The following is a 22316-nucleotide window of genomic DNA, read 5'->3' on the forward strand; positions in this document are numbered from 1 at the left end:
TATGCAAATGGCCTCTTCTGACACAGGACGAGGTCTTGAACTCTATCGCCACTTATTAGACTTAGGATAAGAAGCCAAACCAGGTACTCAAATTGCGGACATGTGTTTCAGGGTGCTTGCACTTCGTGTGTGACTGTGAGTGTAAAGGGTGAACATTTCTTCTTGTGGAGAGTACCAAGCCAGTGTAAGGAGACTTGTAGGCCATGCAGTGCTCCTCTGGGAAATTAAATCTGCCTCTTCAGAGAAGAGTGAAACTGGAACCCTAGGTCATTTATTGGATGTAGTAATCCTAAGTCATGGCACATAATGATCTAACTTTTTTTACCTTAAGATTAACTATGAAATTACCTAAATAACAAAATACACATCACACGTTGAATTGGTGGATTAAACTTGACCACTGCCTTTTAATAAATTTTCTTGAACATACAGCGATGACAAAAACTCTAATAACCTTACTTTTAATTATTTCAAAACTATAACGCAATGCCATGATGAAATGGTAGTTAAGGGGAAGGAAAGGGCAGGACAGCTACTTCACAACAGCGGCGGCGGGGAGTAACAGAATGGCCGTCACCATATTTTAAGACCATGCCGTTTCTGTTTACATAAAAAAACATCCTATCACTGATCATCACTGGGGCGAAGAAAACGAAGCAAACACCCCCACGATGCACAGCTGACAGCCTGCCCTCTCCTCCAATTCAGCTGTGCAGGAAGACTCCCTTGGCAGAAAAAAACTCCTCCTTTTCCCACTAATTAACCTCTTCTGGAGAGGATTACCGTCCTAGTGCATGATTGGTAATGCCATGTATTCCCCTCCTGAAGGTCCGGGTCAGCTATTATCTCAGTCTCCAGCCACAGCACCATACAGACAACTTTTCTGAGTGTAGCCACTTGGATGTTTATAGTCTACAGGCGGTTCAGAAGTAGATAAGAATGCTGTTCAATGCTCCTGATATCTGCATATGTTCCTGGTACTGGTAGGTCCACTTCTTTGTAGAAGATAAATGCATATGACCTATGACGAGTACCGTGTGCGTGGTAGCCAAGCTAGCCCCCTTTCTTGTGATTACAAAGCAAGTACAATGTTGGCAAGAGAATTAAGCCAATCGTCAGCCCACTGCAGACTCCGCACTACTCTGGAGCAAATGCAGCAAGCAAGAATTGGCTCTTCTTTCTTAATTTGGGTATATCAGTAAGTAATGAATGTTTATATATTAAACCCTCACTGCATGTCCACTTTCCTAAACTTATATTTTTCAAAGTAAAGGCAGAAACTCCTGAAATTACTGGAAGAAGAAAGTCAGAAATGAAAGCAGCCTGTTGTGTGATGTTTATAATTTTCTTTTGTTTTATTGGTTTCAGATATAATTTATTGGCGTAATGAACAGATTCTGATCATTTTTTTATGTAGGCAATGTTGAAGAGCTTGGAAAATTGTACACCAAGATTTCTGAAGCAACTAATGCTGAACTGCGACTCCGTTGGGCCCAGATTGTCTTGAAAAATGATTATCAAGATCATTTTCACAAAGTCAGAGATTTCCTGCTTAGCCAAGTAAGTTTGTACGATAGGTTACTAAAAAGTTGTGAGAATATTAACCCCTTCCCGACATGTCTATTTTTTTTTTCCTCCCCTTCCTCCATTTCTTTTTTAAACATTGCTCAAAAAAATAAAGGGAACACTAAAATACCACATCCTAAATATCACTGAATGAAATATTTCAGTTGCGAATCTTTGATCATTTTTATGTTTTATTCTTCTCAACACATTCCACTATATAATGAATAATTTAAGTCAAAATTAATATCCCTTAGAGGTCTGGATTTGGAATGATACTCAAAATCAAAGTGGAAAATCAAATTACAGGCTGGTCCAACTTCTGTGTAAATGCCTCAAGACAAGGAAATGATGTGTGTGTGTGTGCGTTTTTGTGTGCGTGTGTGTGTGCGTGTGTGTGTGCGTGTGTGGCCTCCACGTGCCTGTATGATCTCCCTACAATGCCTGGGCAGGCATTCTCCTGATGAGGTGGTGGATGGTCTCCTGAGGGATCTTCTTCCAGACCTGGGCTAAAGCATCCGCCAACTCCTGGACAGTCTGTGGTGCAACGTGACGTTGGTGGATGGTGCGAGAATTGATGTCCCAGATGTGTTCAATCGGATTCAGGTCTGGGGAATGGGCGGACCAGTCCATACCTTCAATGCCTTCATCTTGCAGGAACTGCTGACACACTACAGCCACATGAGGTCTGGCATTGTCCTGCATTAGGGGGAAACCAGGGCCAACCGCACCAGCATATGGTCTCACAAGGGGTCGGATGATCTCAATCGGTACCTAATGGCAGTTAGGCTACCTCTGGCGAGCACATGGAGGGCTGGGCGGCCCTCCAAAGAAATGCCACCCCACACCATTACTGACACACTGCCAAACCGGTCATGCTGAAGGATGTTGCAGGCAGCAGATTGCTCTCCATGGTGTCTCCAGACTCTGTCACGTCTGTCACATGTGGTCATTGTGAACCTGCTTTCATCTGTGAAGAGCACAGGGCACCAGTGATGAATTTGCCAATCCTGGTGTTCTGTGGCAAATGCCAATCGTCCTGCACGGTGTTGGGCTGTGAGCACAACCCCCATCTGTGAACGTCGGGCACTCAGACCATCCTCATGGAGTCGGTTTCTAACCGTTTGTGCAGACACATGCATATTTGTGGCCTGCTGGAGGTCATTTTGCAGGGCTATGGCAGTGTTCCTCCTGTTCCTCCTTGCACAAAGGCTGAGGTAGTGGTCTTGCTGCTGGGTTGATGCCCTCCTACGGCCTCCTCCACAACTCCTGGTGTACTGGCCTTTCTCCTGGTAGTGCTTCTGGACACTACGCTGACAGTCACAGCAAAGCTTTTTGCCACACCTCGTATTGATGTGCCATCCTGGATGAGCTGCACTACCTGAGCCACTTGTGTGGGTTGTAGAGTCCGTCTCACGCTACCACGAGTGTGAAAGCACAACCAACATTCAAAAGTGGCCAAAACATCAGCCAGAAAGCATTGGTACTGAGATGTGGTCTGTGGTCCCCACCTGCAGAACCACTCCTTTATTGAGGGTGTCTTGATAATTGCCAATAATTTCCATCTGTTGTCTATTCTATGTGCGCAACAGCATGTGAAATTGTTTGTCAAACAGTGTTGCTTCCTAAGTGGACAGTTTGATTTCACAGAAGTTTGATTTACTTGGAGTTATATTCTGTTGTTTAAGTGTTCCCTTTATTTTTTTTTGAGCTGTGTATTTCTTTCCACTTAGAAGTAAGGGGCTTGCTTTTTTTTTATTTTTTTTTGCTGGTCGAGTTGTACCTTTTTAATGACACCATTCATTCTACAACATAGTGTACAGAAAAACTGGCAAAAAATTCAAAGTGCGGAGAAATTCCCCCCAAAAAACCCTCAGTTTTTGTCTTCCTTCCTTTTGTGGTGAATTGTTTTTACGGTGTACATTGGGTGGTAAAAAATTACCTGGCAATATGATTCTCCTCATGAGTATGATTACGGCTATACCCCACTTGTAAATACGATGATGCCCCACTTCAAATTTGAAAAAAAAAAAAAACGCAACTTGATTGAGTCACTGTTTTCCGAGACACTGAATGCTTTAATTTATGGTCGGTAGACTTGTGTGAGGGCTTATATTTTGCGGGGTGAGACAACGATTTTATTGACATTATTTTTTTTATTGCTTTTTACAGTATTTTTTGTGGTAATGCAGTGACCAAGAAAACCCACAATTTTGACGGGTTTTCATTTTTTTTGTTTGTTTACGGTATTTACCAATAGGGATGTCTCAATCTTATTTCAACTAAATCTAAGAGATGTAAATGCCTTTTATAAGTTTTGATATCAGTGAATATCAATATATACAATTATTATAACAGGATAATCATTTTTATATTTTAATAGATTTGAACATTTTTAGACATGGTGATACCACATGTATTTCATTTTTTTTCTTTATTTTTGATGGTGGAAATTCAAACTTTTTTTTTTTTTAAACCACCTGTTTTTACTTTTAATTTTAGTCCTTCTTTCAGTGGTCTTGAATCTGTGACCATGTGATAGTTTGTGCTATATACAGCGATACCACAGTATTGCTACATACATCATAGTAAAAATTGCGGTGGTTCTTGGCGAGTCCTGGCTGTCTGTTAAGCCCCATTCACGCGTTCAGTATTTGGTCAGTATATTACCTCATTATTTGTAAGCCAAAATCAGGAGTGGTGACGGGTTTCTATTATACTTTTCCTCTGATTGTCCCACTCCTGGTTTTGGCTTACAAATACTGAGGTAAAAATACTGACCAAATAATGAAAGTGTGAATGTGGCCTTGCAGCTTTTATCTGCCAGGTATCTGTCAGGTTCACCCTGTGAGCCCTCTTCATACACCTGCTTCTAACTTGCGCTTTACATGTACGGTGGATGTCGGAAAGGGGTTAACTGATGTATATAAGCTATTAACACTTCTATTATTTAAAGCATTCTTACTTTGCAGCATTGTTAGCACATCTGCTTACAACATTTGCATGTATATTTGTACACACAGGGAAGCCAAGCCAGATCTCCGCTTTGCACTGACGTGGGGCAGTACCCCGAAACACAGTTTCTGCAAATTGAGATCTGGTTTGGCTTTTATCCTAAGTCATGTGACCAGGCTCGTTAAAGGGTCGACATTGACTGTTAGGATTGCTACTTCCAATAGGTGGCACTAGAGTTATAGTCCTCTTCCTCTCTGAAGACACAACTTACACACAGTTAATTAACACAATTTTTCCTTTTTCCTCCTTCTACCTAATATACTTTCAGGGAAAACAGAAGTATACATTGCCATTGTACCGTGCGATGCAAGCTGGGTCAGAGTCTGCTCGTGCGCTAGCCATTGAGACCTTCAAGCAAACCTCTTCACAGCTTCACTCTAATGTCCGTAATTATGTGAAAAAGATCATGGGCTTGTGAAAAGTCATATGTTATTGAATACTTTATAAGAAAGTATTAGATATTGATTTTATGTGGCTTTACTAGTTTCCAAATATTTCTCCATTTGCGGAGACCTCATTAAAATCTTAACATTTGTCATTTGCACAGTTCTGGTAAACAATCTGTAATGTGTAATTAACAGAATGAAATAAATGATTCACAATGCCTTTTATCCAAGTAGCATCTCCTATTCTACAGGAAAATGCCTTCAGTTAATGTTTGCTATTGTAGATCTGTCCTAAGCTGTCATGTTTGGTAATTCCAGTGCTGTTCATGACACTTAATGGAGCCACTAGCTATTGTTGATGCTGTAATAATCATTTATATACATATGAAATATCATAAAACAGGGTCTATAGCACTATACTTATATACTCACCTGGTGGCAAGGGCTCTTGGTAAATGGAACTTGTTTGGTTACTCGTGGTGCTCGTACTATAGGAAGCATGAACCAAGGACCTGTATGCTTTCATCTGAAAAGGCACATGTTTCATAATTGTGTATATTTGTGTCTGATGTCTTCAGATAATATACGCAATATCAATGCTTTATATAGAATTAATACATAGTAAGGGATTTGTAATTCATATCTTGTTTCATAACACCAGACACATATCAAGATAAAATGTTAAATGAATGTATTCTGTGCAATATTCAGTTCACGTATGTATTTATTTTACTCGCTTATATTGCTCCATCATAGTCTACAGCACTTTACATACATTATCATTGCTGTCCCCGATGGGGCTCACAATCTAGATTCCCTATCAGTATGTCTTTGGAATGTGGGATGAAACCGGAGAACCCGGAGGAAACCCACACAAACACGGGGAGAACATACAAACGCCTTGGTGGGATGTGAACCCAGGACCCCAGTGCTAACCATGCTATTCAACTATAAAGCCATGAAGATGGATTGCTTTTATCACTGTTGCATGGTGTTACTCGTTATAAAAAAACAAAACACAATTGATGTACGACTCTTACTCTAGGTAGTGCTGGGATTAAGGGTTGGCGGGAGTAGGCAGCAACCTAGGTCGCCAGTTTACAGCATGCATGGGCGATTTTGAAATTAATTTGGTAAGGCTACAAAGTTTTTTTTTTTTTGTCACATTCTGTCCCTATTTTCCACTATCCATCTGCATCAGAGTGGTCCACTGATAAAACAGGAATGGTGGGACGGCTGAATTCTTCTTTTTATTTTTTCTGTAGGTCCTACATCCTTCCAAACATTTATAACTTGAAAGAATTGGTAAAAGGTCCTTTTTAATTTTTATAAAGCAGTAAACTGCTCACCTCCTCCTCGACATCAGCTGTATGTCAGAGGCTATCGGTAGTTCAGTCACAAGCACCTGGTTCCACCTGTCCCTCCTGCCAGAGCAGTTCTCCAAATTGCTGCTTCTATTTTCAAGCAATGGACTTGTTCAAAAGCCCTGTTATTATATGCAAGTATAGTGATCACTGTGTAGACTGAAGAACAGGCACTCACAGACCTCGAACCCCCATCTTTTCCCCTCATCCCACCTAGCAACAAGAGAGTGAAAAGTCTACAGAGCGGTGTGCTGCTAACCCACACATTGGTAGTACCCCTTTAAGTCACTTTTATCACTGTAGATGTTATCCCCTCTGTCATCTTTGTCAAATACTACTATCCTGATGTGTATTAAAATGTTCCTGAATGCGGTAAAGTGTATGAGGTGTGTACCTATACTAGAAAGTTAGCACAGAATGAGTGTGTATTCTTTTGGCAAGTTTTGCACGTCCTCCCCACTTCACAGCTCTTCTGTGATACCACATGGCTCTCACTGCTTTCTTGTGCTTCCTTCATACTCCTACACCTCCCATAACTAATCGCTCCTTCAGCACGATCACATATTTCATGGATGGAAGTGACAGAGCTTCTCTGGGAGCGGAGCTGAAACCAAAATCTGTGGAATATTTATGCAGAGAAGAAAATAGGCTAGCACAATAAATGTACACAAAGTTTAAGGTTGGCAAATAACTGAAATTGTGAAATGTAATGAGGACTTACCATGTACAAAGTGGGCAGTTTTTGTCATTTTATTCCCATTGCTTCCAAGTATTCGGAGATATGGGACTTTGTATTTAGTGTTAATTTTTATCAATAGGGGTGGGGGGGGGGGGGCATGTTTCATTGGATACTCTGACGGCATGTCTTTGGGCTGTTCTGCATTATTACCATGTGGGCCACACACACACACACCTCAGTAAAGACCATAAAAAATACATTAAAAAAAACCCAAATCACTGGTACTGTGTGGTGGATTCAAAATGAGGCAAAAGGTAAGGGCAAAAACTGGCCACTTTTAACCTGGTAACAAGACCGCTTTAAGTACAATATGATCTCTTATGAAAACAGAAGCCTGTGAATTCAAAGGACCATACTAACTTCTGGCCCAATCTTCAAGAAAAAATGGTTTGATTGACAGATGGAATGGTGCTGCTACTACTACTGTCACAACTTTGACAGCCCCTTTTTTTTAATGCTGTAGTGCCCCATGACCTGAAAACACCTACTCCCCTCCCACACAACACCAGCAAACATCCAAGCGGCAGCTTCAGTGATGGCACCGCTAATCACTGAAGCTGCTATTTCTCACAGCCTGAACTGGGATGACCTCGGTAACGTGGGAAAATGCCAGTTCATTTTCCCACGCTGAAGAGTTCACCGCCGGTCAAGCTGTGAGTCACTGCAGCCTCAGTGACCTTTATTTTTTTGAGCATTGTGTATGTATGTGTGTGTATGTATGTATGTAAATATATATATATTCTATGTGTATATATTCTATCTAAAGCTATTCTATACTGTACACGGCAGATCATTTGCCAGCTTTTATTCTATATATCTAATATTTATATACACTGCTCAAAAAAATAAAGGGAACATTTAAACAACAGAATAGAATCAATTTCACATGCTGTTGTGCAAATGGAATAGACAACAGATGGAAAGTATTGGCAATTATCAAGACACACTCCATAAAGGAGTGGTTCTGCAGATGGGGACCGCAGACCACATCTCAGCAATGCTTTCTGGCTGATGTTTTGGTCACTTTCGAATATTGGTTGTGCGTTCACACTCATGGTAGCATGAGACGTACTCTACAGCCCACACATGTGGCTCGGATAGGGCATCTCCTCCAGGATGGTGCATCAATGCGAGCTGGAGCAAGGTTTGCTCTGTCTGTCGTAGTGGCCAGAGGCTGGAGGCGCTACCAGGATACAGACCAGTACACCAGGAGACGTGGAGGGGGCCATAGAAGGGCAACAACCCAGCAGAAGGACTGCTACCTCAGCCTTTGTACAAGGAGGAGCACTCCCAAAGCCCTGTAAAATGACCTCCAGCAGGCCACAAATGTACATGTGTCTGCACAAACTGTTAGAAATTGACTCCTTGAGGATGGTCTGAGGGCCCAAGGTCCACAGATGGGGGTTGTGCTCACAGCCCAACAAAGTGCAGGATGCTTGACATTTGTCACAGAACACCAGGAATGGCAAATTCGCCACTGGCGCCCTGTGCTCTTCACAGATGAAAGCAGGTTCACACTGAGCACATGTGACAGACGTGACAGAGTCTGGAGACGCCGTGGAGAGCAATCTGCTGCCTGCAACATCCCTCAGCATGGTGTGGGGGGTGGCATTTCTTTGGAGGGCCGCACAGCCCTCCATGTGCTCGCCAGAGGTAGCCTGACTGCCATTAGATACCGAGATGAGATCCTCAGACCCCTTGTGAGACCATATGCTGGTGTGGTTGGCCCTGGGTTCCTCCTAATGCAGGACAATGCCAGACCTCGTGGCTGGAGTGTGTCAGCAGTTCCTGCAAGATGAAGGCATTGAAGCTATGGACTGGCCCGCCCATTCCCTAGACCTGAATCCGATTGAACACATCTGGGACATCATGTCTCGCACCATCCACCAACTTCACGTTGCTCCACAGACTGTCCAGGAGTTGGTGGATGATTTAGTCCAGGTCTGGGAGGAGATCCCTCAGGAGACCATCCGCCGCCTCATCAGAAGCATGCTCAGGCGTTGTAGGGAGATCATACAGGCACGTGGAGGTCACACACACTACTGAGCATCATTTCCTTGTCTTAAGGCATTTCCACTGAAGTTCGATCAGCCTGTAAATTCATTTTCCACTTTGATTTTGAGCATCATTCCAACTCCAGACCTCCGTGGGTTATTAGTTGTGATTTACATTAATCATTTTTAGGTATTATTGTTCTGAACACATTCCACTATGTAATGAATAAAGATTTACAACTGGAATATTTCATTCAGTGATATCTAGGATTTGGGATTTTAGTGTTCCCTTTATTTTTTTGAGCAGTATATACAGTTAGGTCCATATATATTTGGACAGAGACATCATTTTTCTAATTTTGGTCATATACATTACCACAATGAATTTTAAACAAAACAATTCAGATGCAGGTGAAGTTCAGACTTTCAGCTTTCATTTGAGGGTATCCACATTAAAATTGGATGAAGGGTTTAGGAGTTTCAGCTCCTTAACATGTGCCACCCTGTTTTTAAAGGGACCAGAAGTAATTGGACAGATTCAATAATTTTAAATAAAATGTTCATTTTTAGTACTTGGTTGAAAACCCTTTGTTGGCAATGACTGCCTGATGTCTAGAACTCATGGACATGACCAGACGCTGTGTTTCCTCCTTTTTGATGCTCTGCCAGGCCTTCACTGTGGTGGTTTTCAGTTGCTGTTTGTTTGTGGGCCTTTCTGTCTGAAGTTTAGTCTTTAACAAGTGAAACACATGCTCAATTGGGTTGAGATCAGGTGACTGACTTGGCCTTTCAAGAATATTCCACTTCTTTGCTTTAATAAACTCCTGGGTTGCTTTGGCTTTATGTTTTGGGTCATTGTCCATCCGTAGTATGAAACAACGACCAATCAGTTTTGCTGCATTTGGCTGGATCTGAGCACACCGTATGTCTCTGAATACTTCAGAATTAATTTGGCTGCTTCTGTCCTGTGTCACATCATCAATAAACACTAGTGACACAGTGCCACTGGCAGCCATGCATGCCCAAGCCATCACACTGCCTCCGCCGTGTTTTACGGATGATGTGGTATGCTTTGGATCATGAGCTGTACCACACCTTTGCCATACTTTTCTCTTTCCATCATTCTGGTAGAGGTTGATCTTGGTTTCATCTGTCCAAAGAATGTTCTTCCAGAACTGTTCTGGCTTTTTTAGATGTTTTTTAGCATAGTCCAGTCTAGCCATTTTATTCTTGATGCTTATGAGTGACTTGCACCGTGCAGTGAACCCTCTCTATTTACTTTCATGCAGTCTTCTCTTTATGGTACATTTGGATATTGATACGCCGACCTCCTGGAGAGTGTTGTTCACTTGGTTGGCTGTTGTGAAGGGGTTTCTCTTCACCATGGAGATTATTCTGCGATCATCCACCACTGTTGTCTTCCGTGGGCGCTCAGGTCTTTTTGCATTGATGAGTTCACCAGTGCTTTCTTTCTTTCTCAGGATGTACCAAACTGTAGATTTTGCCACTCCTAATATTGTAGCAATTTCTCGGATGGGTTTTTTCTGTTTTCGCAGCTTAAGGATGGTTTGCTTCACCTGCATGGAGAGCTCCTTTGACCGCATGTTTACTTCACAGCAAAACCTTCCAAATGCAAGCACCACACCTCAAATCATCTCCAGGCCTTTTATCTGCTTAATTGAGAATGACATAACAAAGGGATTGCCCACACCTGTCCATGAAATAGCCTTGGAGTCAATTGTCCAATTACTTTTGGTCCCTTTAAAAACAGGGTGGCATATGTTAAGGAGCTGAAACTCCTAAACCTTTCATCCAATTTTAATGTGGATACCCTCAAATGAAAGCTGAAAGTCTGAACTTCAACTGCATCTGAATGGTTTTGTATAAAATTAATTGTGGTAATGTCTATAACCAAAATTAGAAAAATGTTGTGTCTGTCCAAATATATATGGACCTAACTGTATATATAGAGAGAGAGAAAGAGAGAGATATAGCTATAGATATACAGGGGTTGGACAAAATAATGGAAACACCTGTAAACATCAACAAAAGTTAGTTTAATCTGGTGTAGGTCCATCTTTTGCGGTGATTACAGCCTCAATTCTCCAAGGTATGGATTCATACAAGGTGTGAATTGTTTCCAAAAGGAATTTTAGCCCATTCTGCAGTTAAAACACCCTCCAATTCTTTGAGCGAAGATGGTGGTGGAAATCGACATCTAACTTGAATCACTAAAATCGACCATAAATGCTCAATAATGTTGAGGTCTGGGGATTGTCGGGGCCAGATGAGATGCTCAACTTCATTAGTATGTTCCTCGTGCCATGCTTTAACGATTCTAGCTGTATGAATTGGTGCATTATCATCCTGAAAGATGGTGTTCCCCTCCGGGAACAGTGCTTGAACCATTGGATGCACTTGGTCGCCCAAGATGCCTAAATAATCTCGGCTGTTAATTCTTCCATGAAAGGATATCATTGACCCGGCGGATCTCCACGACATAGCACCCCAGATCATCACAGAACCTCCGCCATGTTTAACGGTTGGGAGAAGGCAGTCTGGATGGAATGCTTCTTTTGGCTGTCTCCAAACTACACTCGGCCGGAGGTCAGAAATAGGGTAAACGATGGTTCGCCTGAGAATATCACATTTCCACTGCTCGAGGGACCAATTCTGGAGATTTCTACACCACTCTAAACGCTTGGAAACATTTGTCACTGAGAGCAGCAGTTTTCTAATTGCAGCTCTTCCGTGGAATCCAGATTTGTGCAGCTCCTGACGAACAGTTTTCGTGGAAACTGGGTTCTGTAGGTGTTCATTGAGCTCAGCAGTGATTTTCGGAGCCGTTGTCTTGCGATCCTCTCTCACAATTCGCTTTAGAGTCCGACGGTCTCTCTGTCACCTTTGACTTTTGGCTGGACCTGTGCTTTGCTACGGGCATTTTTCCTTCTCTTTCAAACGCAGTCATTACTTTGGAGACAGTACCTCTTGCTACGCCAAGCCTTCGGGCACTTTCTGTTACACTTGCGCCTGCCTTATGAGCACAAACAATTTGGCCTCTTTGAAAATCTGAGAGGTCTGCCATTGGTATCAGGTTCTCATCAATGTTCTTACAATTATGCAAAACAAACAGTTAATTTACATACACATATCACCAAAAACCACACAACTGAATGATTACAGGGTCCAAAATATATAGAAAAGATTTATAATTTATTAATTAAAATGACCAAACATTAGGTCAAACACTAAACAAATTACAAAATACAAGAGGGAAATATGCAAATGCTAAAAAATGCATTATGGAATATTGTGTATGTCAGAACACACCAGGACACTGGGAGATAAGTGAAGCCCAAAATTATTATGGGCTCACATATGGGCAGGGTGCCATAAACAATGTACACTCCTAGACAAAAAGCTAAGGGTTAACCCAAATTACCGCCCAGGTATGCCTATACTCAATGTCAGCATATTGCTGATCTAAAGGCAGCCGCCTCACTTCCATGTCATGACCATAATTACCTGCTAAGAGGCGATGCCCGGCAACAAGAAACTGCCAGTGACCCGGTCCGTCCGCCCCGACGCGCGTTTCGGACCTTCCTTCTTCCATATCACATAACACAAATAATCAACTACAAAACATTACCATATGTCACGGTTTGCATGTTTATCACATGTTCAAAGATTATGATGCCAAAACGTTAGGTGTTTCCATTATTTTGTCCAACCCCTGTATATATATATAGATAGAGATACTGTATATATATATATACACTCACCGGCCACTTTATTAGGTACACCTGTCCAACTTCTTGTTAACACTTAATTTCTAATCAGCCAATCACATGGCGGCAACTCAGTGCATTTAGGCATGTAGACATGGTCAAGACAATCTCCTGCAGTTCAAACCGAGCATTAGTATGGGGAAGAAAGGTGATTTGAGTGCCTTTGAACGTGGCATGGTTGTTGGTGCCAGAAGGGCTGGTCTGAGTATTTCAGAAACTGCTGATCTACTGGGATTTTCACGCACAACCATCTCTAGGGTTTACAGAGAATGGTCCGAAAAAGAAAAAAAATCCAGTGAGCGGCAGTTCTGTGGGCGGAAATGCCTTGTTGATGCCAGAGGTCAGAGGAGAATGGGCAGACTGGTTCGAGCTGATAGAAAGGCAACAGTGACTCAAATCGCCACCCGTTACAACCAAGGTAGGCCTAAGAGCATCTCTGAACGCACAGTGCGTCGAACTTTGAGACAGATGGGCTACAGCAGCAGAAGACCACACCGGGTACCACTCCTTTCAGCTAAGAACAGGAAACTGAGGCTACAATTTGTACAAGCTCATCGAAATTGGACAGTAGAAGATTGGAAAAACGTTGCTTGGTCTGATGAGTCTCGATTTCTGCTGCGACATTCGGATGGTAGGGTCAGAATTTGGCGTAAACAACATGAAAGCATGGATCCATCCTGCCTTGTATGGAGCATCTTTGGGATGTGCAGCCGACAAATCTGCGGCAACTGTGTGATGCCATCATGTCAATATGGACCAAAATCTCTGAGGAATGCTTCCAGCACCTTGTTGAATCTATGCCACGAAGAATTGAGGCAGTTCTGAAGGCAAAAGGGGGTCCAACCCGTTACTAGCATGGTGTACCTAATAAAGTGGCCGGTGAGTGTATATAGATAGATAGATAGATACTAGATGTAGGGTGGTAATGTCAAGCTGGGGGCAGCCTTTGCAGCGTTGAGAATCTCTCCCCCATGTGATCATCCACCTATCCACTGTCTCTTTCCCCATGTGCTGACTTCTCCCATCTGTGCTCTCTTCTTTGACTTGTCTACCCCATGTGCTATCCCCCTTGTCTGCTGTCTCGCTTCCTCCCCTGCCCAGGAGATGTTGTATGCTCCGTACACAGTCGGACACAGACAATTTTTAAAATAAACTTTCGTTCGTGGGAAAACCCCTTTAATGTAACTGGCTTCCTCTGCCTGTAGATACGTCGCGCATCTGCCGCCAGGATCAGCCGAATGACAGATAGCGACAGTCATATTAAAACTGCATGCGCGCCTCCTGTACAAAGATGGCGGCGGTCAGTGAATCATTCAGCAGATCCCAGCGGCGGCGTGTTCGCGACAGTGTTCCGCTGGTGGTACTGCGCAAGAGGCTGTACGCAGCGTATGCAGTGTGTGTGGTGCTTACGGCATATACAGTGTGTGTGTGTGTGTGTGGTGCGACAGTTTTCCACTGGTGGTACCGCGCAAGAGGCTGATACCACCAGCAGTTTCCATATTGAGACACCCATCACTTGGGTGTCCCAATATGGAGGTCGGTGAACTTCCGCCGCTTGGAATTCTGGGATCCGGACACATCTGTACAGAACAGGATGTGAAGACATTACAAGGTAAGTATTTATTAAGATATATATATATATTATATATTGAAGAATATTTGGTTTTAAAAGGATGTGTACTTATTTTAATGTATAAATATATGAGGGGACAGTACAAAGACCTTTCTGATGATCTTTTTAATCATAGACCTGAGACAGGGACAAGGGGGCATCCTCTATGTCTGGAGGAAAGAAGATTTAAGCATAATAACAGACGCGGATTCTTTACTGTAAGAGCAGTGAGACTATGGAACTCTCTGCCGTATGATGTTGTAATGAGTGATTCATTACTTAAATTTAAGAGGGGACTGGATACCTTTCTGGAAAAGTATAATGTTACAGGGTATATACACTAGATTCCTTGATAGGGTGTTGATCCAGGGAATTAGTCTGATTGCCGTATGTGGAGTCGGGAAGGAATTTTTTTCCCCAGTGTGGAGCTTACTCTTTGCCACATGGGTTTTTTTTGCCTTCCTCTGGATCAACATGTTAGGGCATGTTAGGTTAGGCTATGGGTTGAACTAGATAGACTTAAAGTCTTCCTTCAACCTTAATAACTATATTAGTCTACGTTCACATGTGCGGTCTGCGCCGCAGCGTCGGGCGCCGCAGCGTCGCCGCATGCGTCATGCGCCCCTATATTTAACATGGGGGCGCATGGACATGCGTCGCACTTGCGTTTTGCGCCGCATGCGTCACTGCGGCGCACGCGTCCGGGCGCAGAGGACGCAGCAAGTTGCATTTTTGCTGCGTCCAAAATCAATCAAAAAAAGGACGCATGCGGCGCAAAACGCAGCGTTGTGCATGCGTTTTAACTATGTACAGTTGTGCATTACAATGCGATTTTAACATGGACATTTACATACAGAGAACTGTATGTAAAAGCTCATGTTAAAATCGCATTGCAATCGCAATGCATTCGGATGTAAATCAGATGCTAGGTGTAAAAATCGCATTGTACTCTCAGGGCACTCGCATAGCACTCGTCCGTTTTTTCAGTCCGGAAATCGGACCGTTTTTTTCAGACATATGGGTATGAGCCCTAACAGTCAATAGGTATTCCTTGCAGCATGAAATAGTGCATTGTCATGCATGAAGATGATTTTGCTGTGGATGGCATGGTTCTTTTTGTCCTATGGAAGAAAGTGGCCAATCAGCAACTATATATACTTTTCCCAGGTTATTTTCGTACCTTCAGGGGACCCTTAACGGGCCTACCATCTCTTTCCCCATGGAACATTGTGGCCATCCATCAATTATCCACCACTCCATCCATCTGGACCATCCAGAGTTGCACAGCAATCTTCAGTGAACAAGATTTAAAATGTGTCACAAATCCTCACACCTGAGCAAAAAACATATTGCCAGCAATTTAGCCAAGAAATTTAGACATGTTTGGAGAAAACAAAAACCTATGTAGAAAGAAACACCAGAAATGACAATGTATACAAACTGAGGAAAACCACTATAGAAATTAACCCTTAAAAAATTCCATCAGACCAAAAATCATTACATAAAATATATTTTTATTTTTTAAATTAATTGCAATCACAGAAAAACAACAATAAAATATATGGAAATTGTATTAAAATTATTTAAAAACAATATCCAACAAATATATCATTATTTAGAATATAAAATGTATAAAAAATAATATTAATATTATATAACTCCTCCAATCGAGATTGTACTGGGGATAGATGAAATATTAAATCCCGTATGTGCAGGACTAGGCAACACCAAACTGATCAGTATGAAAATTAAATAAATATAATGCAGCAAATAATATTTTAATATAATATGTGATAAAAGTAAATCAAATAAATTTGTGAATATGTGTGTATATCCATATATACATACACAACCCTTTATGTGCAACAATTCATTATTCAATTAATAATAAAGTGCAATAGTGCAATGAAAAACAAATTGTATACAAAATATATAAATATGATCACAAAAAATGGTGAGCAAAAAAATCAAACACCCAATTAATTATATTTTACACTATCACAGTGTGTGCGGGGCGGTGTGTGCGGGGCGGTGGCATCCCTAACTGGTCAGTATTAACAAACTTTTGTTCAATATAGGTTGGCACAATTGGCAGCACTGTGATAGTGTAAAATATAATTAATTGGGTGTTTGATTTTTTTGCTCACCATTTTTTGTGATCATATTTATATATTTTGTATACAATTTGTTTTTCATTGCACTATTGCACTTTATTATTAATTGAATAATGAATTGTTGCACATAAAGGGTTGTGTATGTATATATGGATATACACACATATTATTCACAAATGTATTTGATTTACTTTTATCACATATTATATTATTAAAATATTATTTGCTGCATTATATTTATTTAATTTTCATACTGATCAGTTTGGTGTTGCCTAGTCCTGCACATACGGGATTTAATATTTCATCTATCCCCAGTAAAATCTCGATTGGAGGAGTTATATAATATTAATATAATTTTTTATACATTTTATATTCTAAATAATGATATATTTGTTGGATATTGTTTTTAAATAATTTTAATAAAATTTCCATATATTTTATTGTTGTTTTTCTGTGATTGCAATTAATTTTAAAAATAAAAATATATTTTATGTAATGATTTTTGGTCTGATGGAATTTTTTAAGGGTTAATGTTTGGAGAAAATCCAGGAGACTATAATCTTTGAATTTGTACGAGTGTTAAAACGTGGGTCCACCATCATAAGCCTGAGACCAAATAAGAGTCCATACAAAGGAATCACAAGAGGTGACCAACTCGTAAAAAATGTAAATGTCCTTCAGTCAGCTGGAAAGATCATAGGAATAGTTTTTTGGTGTTTTTATTTCTAGAATTTGTGCCACACGAGACTATAATTACTGAAGACTAGGGTTGAGCGAAACGGGTCGGCAATTTTCAGAAGTCGCCGACTTTTGGCAAAGTCGGGTTTCATGAAACCCGACCCGACCCCTGTGTGGGGTCGGCCATGAAGTCGGCGATCTTCTGAATCTGGAATCGGAATTCCGATACCGATTCCCGATATGTTTAAGATATCGGGAATTGGTATCGGAATTCAGATTTAAGTGTAAAATAAAGAATTAAAATAAAAAATATCGCTATACTTACCCTCTGATGCGCCCTGGTACTAAGCGGGAACCTTCCTTCCTTAGAATCAGCCTTCCAGGACCTTGCGGTGACATCGCGGCTTGTGATTGGACGCGCGGCCGCCCATGTGACCGCTCGCGCGACCAATCACAAGCCGCGACGTCACCGTGACGTCACCGAAGGTCCTGGAAGGGCTGATTCTTAGGAAGGAAGGCTGCCGGAAAGAAGCAGGGCGCGTCCGAGGGTGAGTATATACCTAATAGGAATATACTCACCCTCGGCTTCTTTCCGGCAGCCTTCCTTCCTAAGAATCAGCCCTTCCAGGACCTTCGGTGACGTCACGGTGACGTCGCGGCTTGTGATTGGTCGCGCGAGCGGTCACATGGGCGGCCGCGCGACCAATCACAAGCCGCGACGTCACCGCGACGTCATCGCAAGGTCCTGGAAGGCTGATTCTAAGGAAGGAAGGTTCCCGCTTAGTACCAGGGCGCATCAGAGGGTAAGTATGGCGATATTTTTTATTTTAATTCTTTATTTTACACTTAAATATGGATCCCACGGCCTGAAGGAGAGTTTCCGTTCCTTCAGACCCTGGGAACCATTGGAAACCCAATGCACTGCATTGGGTTTCGAGTTTCGGCCGACCCCGACCCCGACTTTTTTATAGGATCGGCCGATTTCACTCGACCCGACTTTTGAAAAAGTCGCGTTTCGTGAAACCCGACCCGATCCTATAAATGTCTCAACCCTACTGAAGACATCTATGCTTTAACAATGAAGGCATTATGGGAGACAAAGAATCGCCATGGTAAGTTGTCGACAGGTGTGCTGTTGCTTTACTACAATGCACCAGCTCACAAGTTTCCCAAATCCAAAGCCGCTATCAGAGAATGTGGCTTCGGGCTCATACCCATCACTGTTAAAAAAAGAAAAAAAAATCGGTCCGATATTCCTGAAAAATTGGTCGTGTCATGCAAGTGGCATGCAATTTTCATGCAAGTACAATGTGATTTTTGGTACCTAGCATCTGAGTGACATGCGAATGTGATGAGTTTGTGATGGGATTTTAACATAAGCTTTTAGAGAATTACTCTGTAATTTAAAGATATATACAGTATAATCGGTGCTTTGTGTGTGTAGCTTACTTTACATGTATTTTATGAAAAACATGGCGTGGGATCCCCCAAAATATGATTAACCAGCAGTGAGAAAGTGGACAGCTGGGGGCAGTTGTTTATAGCTTGGGAAGAGGGTAATACCCATGGAGCTTCCTAGGCTATTAATATTAGCTCACAGCTGTATACTTAGCCTTTACTGGTTATTATAATGGGGGACCCATACAGATATTTATTTATTAAATACATGTACAGTAAGCTATACAAGCACTGTACTAATCATATATGTCACTGACATCCTTATATCTATTTATTCTATGTATATACACTGCTCAGAAAAATAAAAGGAACACTTAACACAATGTAACTCCAATCAATCTTCTGTGAAACCAACCTGTCCAGTTATGAAGCAACACCGATTGTGAATCAATTTCTCCTGCTGTTGTGCAAATGGAACAGACAAAAAGTAGAAATGATAGGCAATTAGCAAGACAACTTCTATAAAGGAGTGATTCTGCAAGGGGTGACCACAATTTCTCTGTTCTTATCACTTTTGCATTTTGTTATTGCTCTCACCCCTAAAAGTACTGTACAGTAGTATGAGGCAGTGTTTACAACCCACAGATGTTTCTCAGGTAGTTCAGGTAATCCAGGATGGCACATCAATGCGAGCTTTGGCAAGAAGTGTAGCTGTGTCTGACAGCATAGTGTCCAAAACAAGGAGCAGACACCAGGAGACAGGTCAGTACAACAGGAGATGTGGAAGGGGCCATAGGAGGGCAACAACCCAGCAGCAGGACCGCTACCTCCTTTGTGCAAAGAGGAACAGGAGCAGCAGTGCCAGAGCCCTGCAAAATGACTTCCAGCAGGCTGTCAGGACTCTGAACATTTTTTACCTTTTGTGCATTACTGCCCTTTTCCAAGATGGCGTCTTTGGTCTCATGTGCACTGTGTCTTCCTGCTATAAAACTCCACCCCAGCCTTCAGTCTGTGCTAGAGTATTCTGCCTTGCATCCAGCTCCTGACCTCTGATGACTCCCTGGCTATATACCTGCTCCTGTGAACCTGTGGGGTTATCCTGCTACTCTGCTCTGAGTTCCTGCTGCATACACCAGTTCCAGTAATCCTCCTTCATCTGCTGCTCGTGTTTACTTCCATCTGCATTTGCTGGTCATGTAAGCTGTTGCTGCTTTGCAATAACCTGAGACTATTAACCAGGCCTCCCTGGTTGAGCTAAGATATGATTTGAACTGCCTAAAAAGCATATCTATCTGTGCCTGGACTAAGACAAGGATTTATTCGTGTCAAGTATCCTCAAGAATAACTGTGCTTCATAGACTTTCTGCTTGATTGCATTTTCCTCTGAAGTTTCCTATAGACTGCTAAGCTGTGTTTATTATTTGCACCAAGTGTTGTGGACTTGAGTTTCTCTCTGCACCTGTTTGAATCACCGTGTGATAATATAGACTTTACCACGTATAAATCTGTGTCCTGTAGTTGTCTTGTTCCACGCAGAGTCTCCTGAGTTATCCCCTATAATTATTACACAGGCCACTAACATCCATGTGTCTGCTCAAACTGTCAGAAACAGACTCCATGAGGGTGGTATGAGGGCCTTACACCCATAAGTGGATGTTGTCCTTACAGTTTAGCAACCTGCATTTGCCAGAGCACACCAAGATTGACAGATTCGACATTGGCACCCTGTGCTCTTCACGGATTAGAGCAGGTTCACGTTGAGCACGTGTGACATACGTGACAGAGTCTGGAGATGCCGCGGAGAACATTTTACTGCCTCCAACATCCTCCAGCATGACCAGTTTGGCAGTGGGTCAGTAATGGTGTGGGGAGGCATTTCAGCTACCCTGACTACCATTAGGTACCAGGATGAGATCCTCAGACCCATTTTGAGACCATTTGCAGGTGCACTAGTACCTGGGTTTGTCAGCAGTTTCTGCATGATGAAGGTTAAAGATTGAGGCATTTCCACTGAAGTTGGATCAGCCTGTAATTTGATTTTCCACTTTAATTTTGAGTATTATTCCAAATCCAGACCCCATGGGATATTAATTTTGATTTACATTGATAATTTTTATGTTTTATTGTTTTCAATGCATTCCACTATGTAATGAATAAAGATTTACAAGTGGAATATTTCATTCAGTGATATCCAGGTTGTGGTATTTTAATGTTCCCTTTATTTGTTGAGCAGTGTATATCAATTCTATTTTGTCGGGTCACACTGTGATTTTGCTGTATGCGGAAGATGAAATGTCTTCATTTTTTCAAGGACATGGGTGTGTAAAAATCAGATGGCACTCACATGGTCCGTGTGCTGTGTGATTTTTTTATCGCACCCATTGACCTGCATTGGCAAGTCTTGTCCGATACTCGAGGACAATTGCAGCTTGCTGCTATTTTTTTACCAGTCTGATTTGAGCTGAGAAAAAAATCACAGATGAGCAGGGATACATAGAATAACATTGTTCAGAATGCAACCCGATTTTTATCAAATCACTGGATGTAAAGTGGAACAAGTGTGAAGTCAAGGAGGATTACATTGAAAAGTAGTAAGTTAAATTTTCTCATAACATTTTGCTTTCATATTCAAGTAGATAAAGTGAATTCCCTTTGTACAAGGACAGTAAGTACTAAACACAGTCCAAACGACTGTTCCGTAGTGGGTGACGTTAGTCTGAGTTGGATCGCTTCAATTGGACTGTGCGGTTAGCCTAGTGTACGTTGCCAGTGGGATCACTGCACACAGCCACTTATAGTGTTCATTCATTTATAAAGAGGGCATCAGGAAGTATTATCTTCATGTACACTGATTGTGTTTAGACAAAGTGAGAATCAAGGGACAATTTTTTGTTCATATTGCCTGTTCATATAAAGAGACAATCGGGATATATTACCTTTATCTTTGTTGATTGGTTCATTACCAAACGGCAATACATTTGGACTCTTAATGACACCTTTCATAGGATCATCCTATCTAACAGGGTATGATCACTTATATGTGTTATTAATCGTTGGAGATATTTTCAAGTTCACACAGCGCAATTTACATTTTTATCAGTAAATAATAGTGGTAACACTTCAACATGTATCCACTAGAGGTCAGTATTATATCATCAAGTGTATGTGGCAACATTTATTACCTAACTACTGAAAGTTGGTATAATGGCATCTAATTCTTATCTTTGCTTTACAGACTTATTACAGAATCCATGTTTTATCAACTTATCTTATTTTCTAGTAAGGTGTTTGTTAGTGTTTAGTATCCACTGCTATTATACTCCTCTCTTGTATTTTTTCTTTTGCTTTGTCCTTTAGTTATCTAATAAGGCTAACTTTTATGATGTATCTACTTCCCTTACTTATGATGCTAAGTTCCTGTGAGGTCCCACAGAAAATATAACATGTCACTACTGAAAGAGGCAACCTCGGCCCTTATGGCTTTGATACTTGTCAGGCTACGGTCACACTAGCAGTATTTGGTCAGTATTTCACATCAGTATTTTTAAGCCAAAACCAGGTGAGGAACAAACAGAGAAAAAGTATAATAGAATCGTATCTAACACTTCTGATTTTTTCTCCCACTCCTGGTTTTGGCTTACAAATACTGATGTGAAATACTGACC

The 22316-nt window shown here is 41.6% G+C and overlaps 1 protein-coding gene across 1 annotated transcript in view; it reads left to right on the forward strand.

Annotated features, from left to right (window-relative positions):
• Window positions 1–5986, forward strand: part of RNPEP (arginyl aminopeptidase) — a 60059-nt gene extending 54073 nt beyond the window's left edge. The window contains exons 10-11 of the mRNA XM_077295378.1: window positions 1418–1560; window positions 4847–5986. Of these exons, the coding sequence (XP_077151493.1) occupies window positions 1418–1560; window positions 4847–4996 (293 nt within the window). The 3' untranslated portion in view covers window positions 4997–5986. The remainder of the gene's footprint in view (window positions 1–1417; window positions 1561–4846) is intronic.
• Window positions 5987–22316: the final 16330 nt, after the last annotated feature.

This window comes from Ranitomeya variabilis, chromosome 3 (assembly GCF_051348905.1).
Source record: "Ranitomeya variabilis isolate aRanVar5 chromosome 3, aRanVar5.hap1, whole genome shotgun sequence".
In the NCBI taxonomy this organism is placed as follows: domain Eukaryota; kingdom Metazoa; phylum Chordata; class Amphibia; order Anura; family Dendrobatidae; genus Ranitomeya; species Ranitomeya variabilis.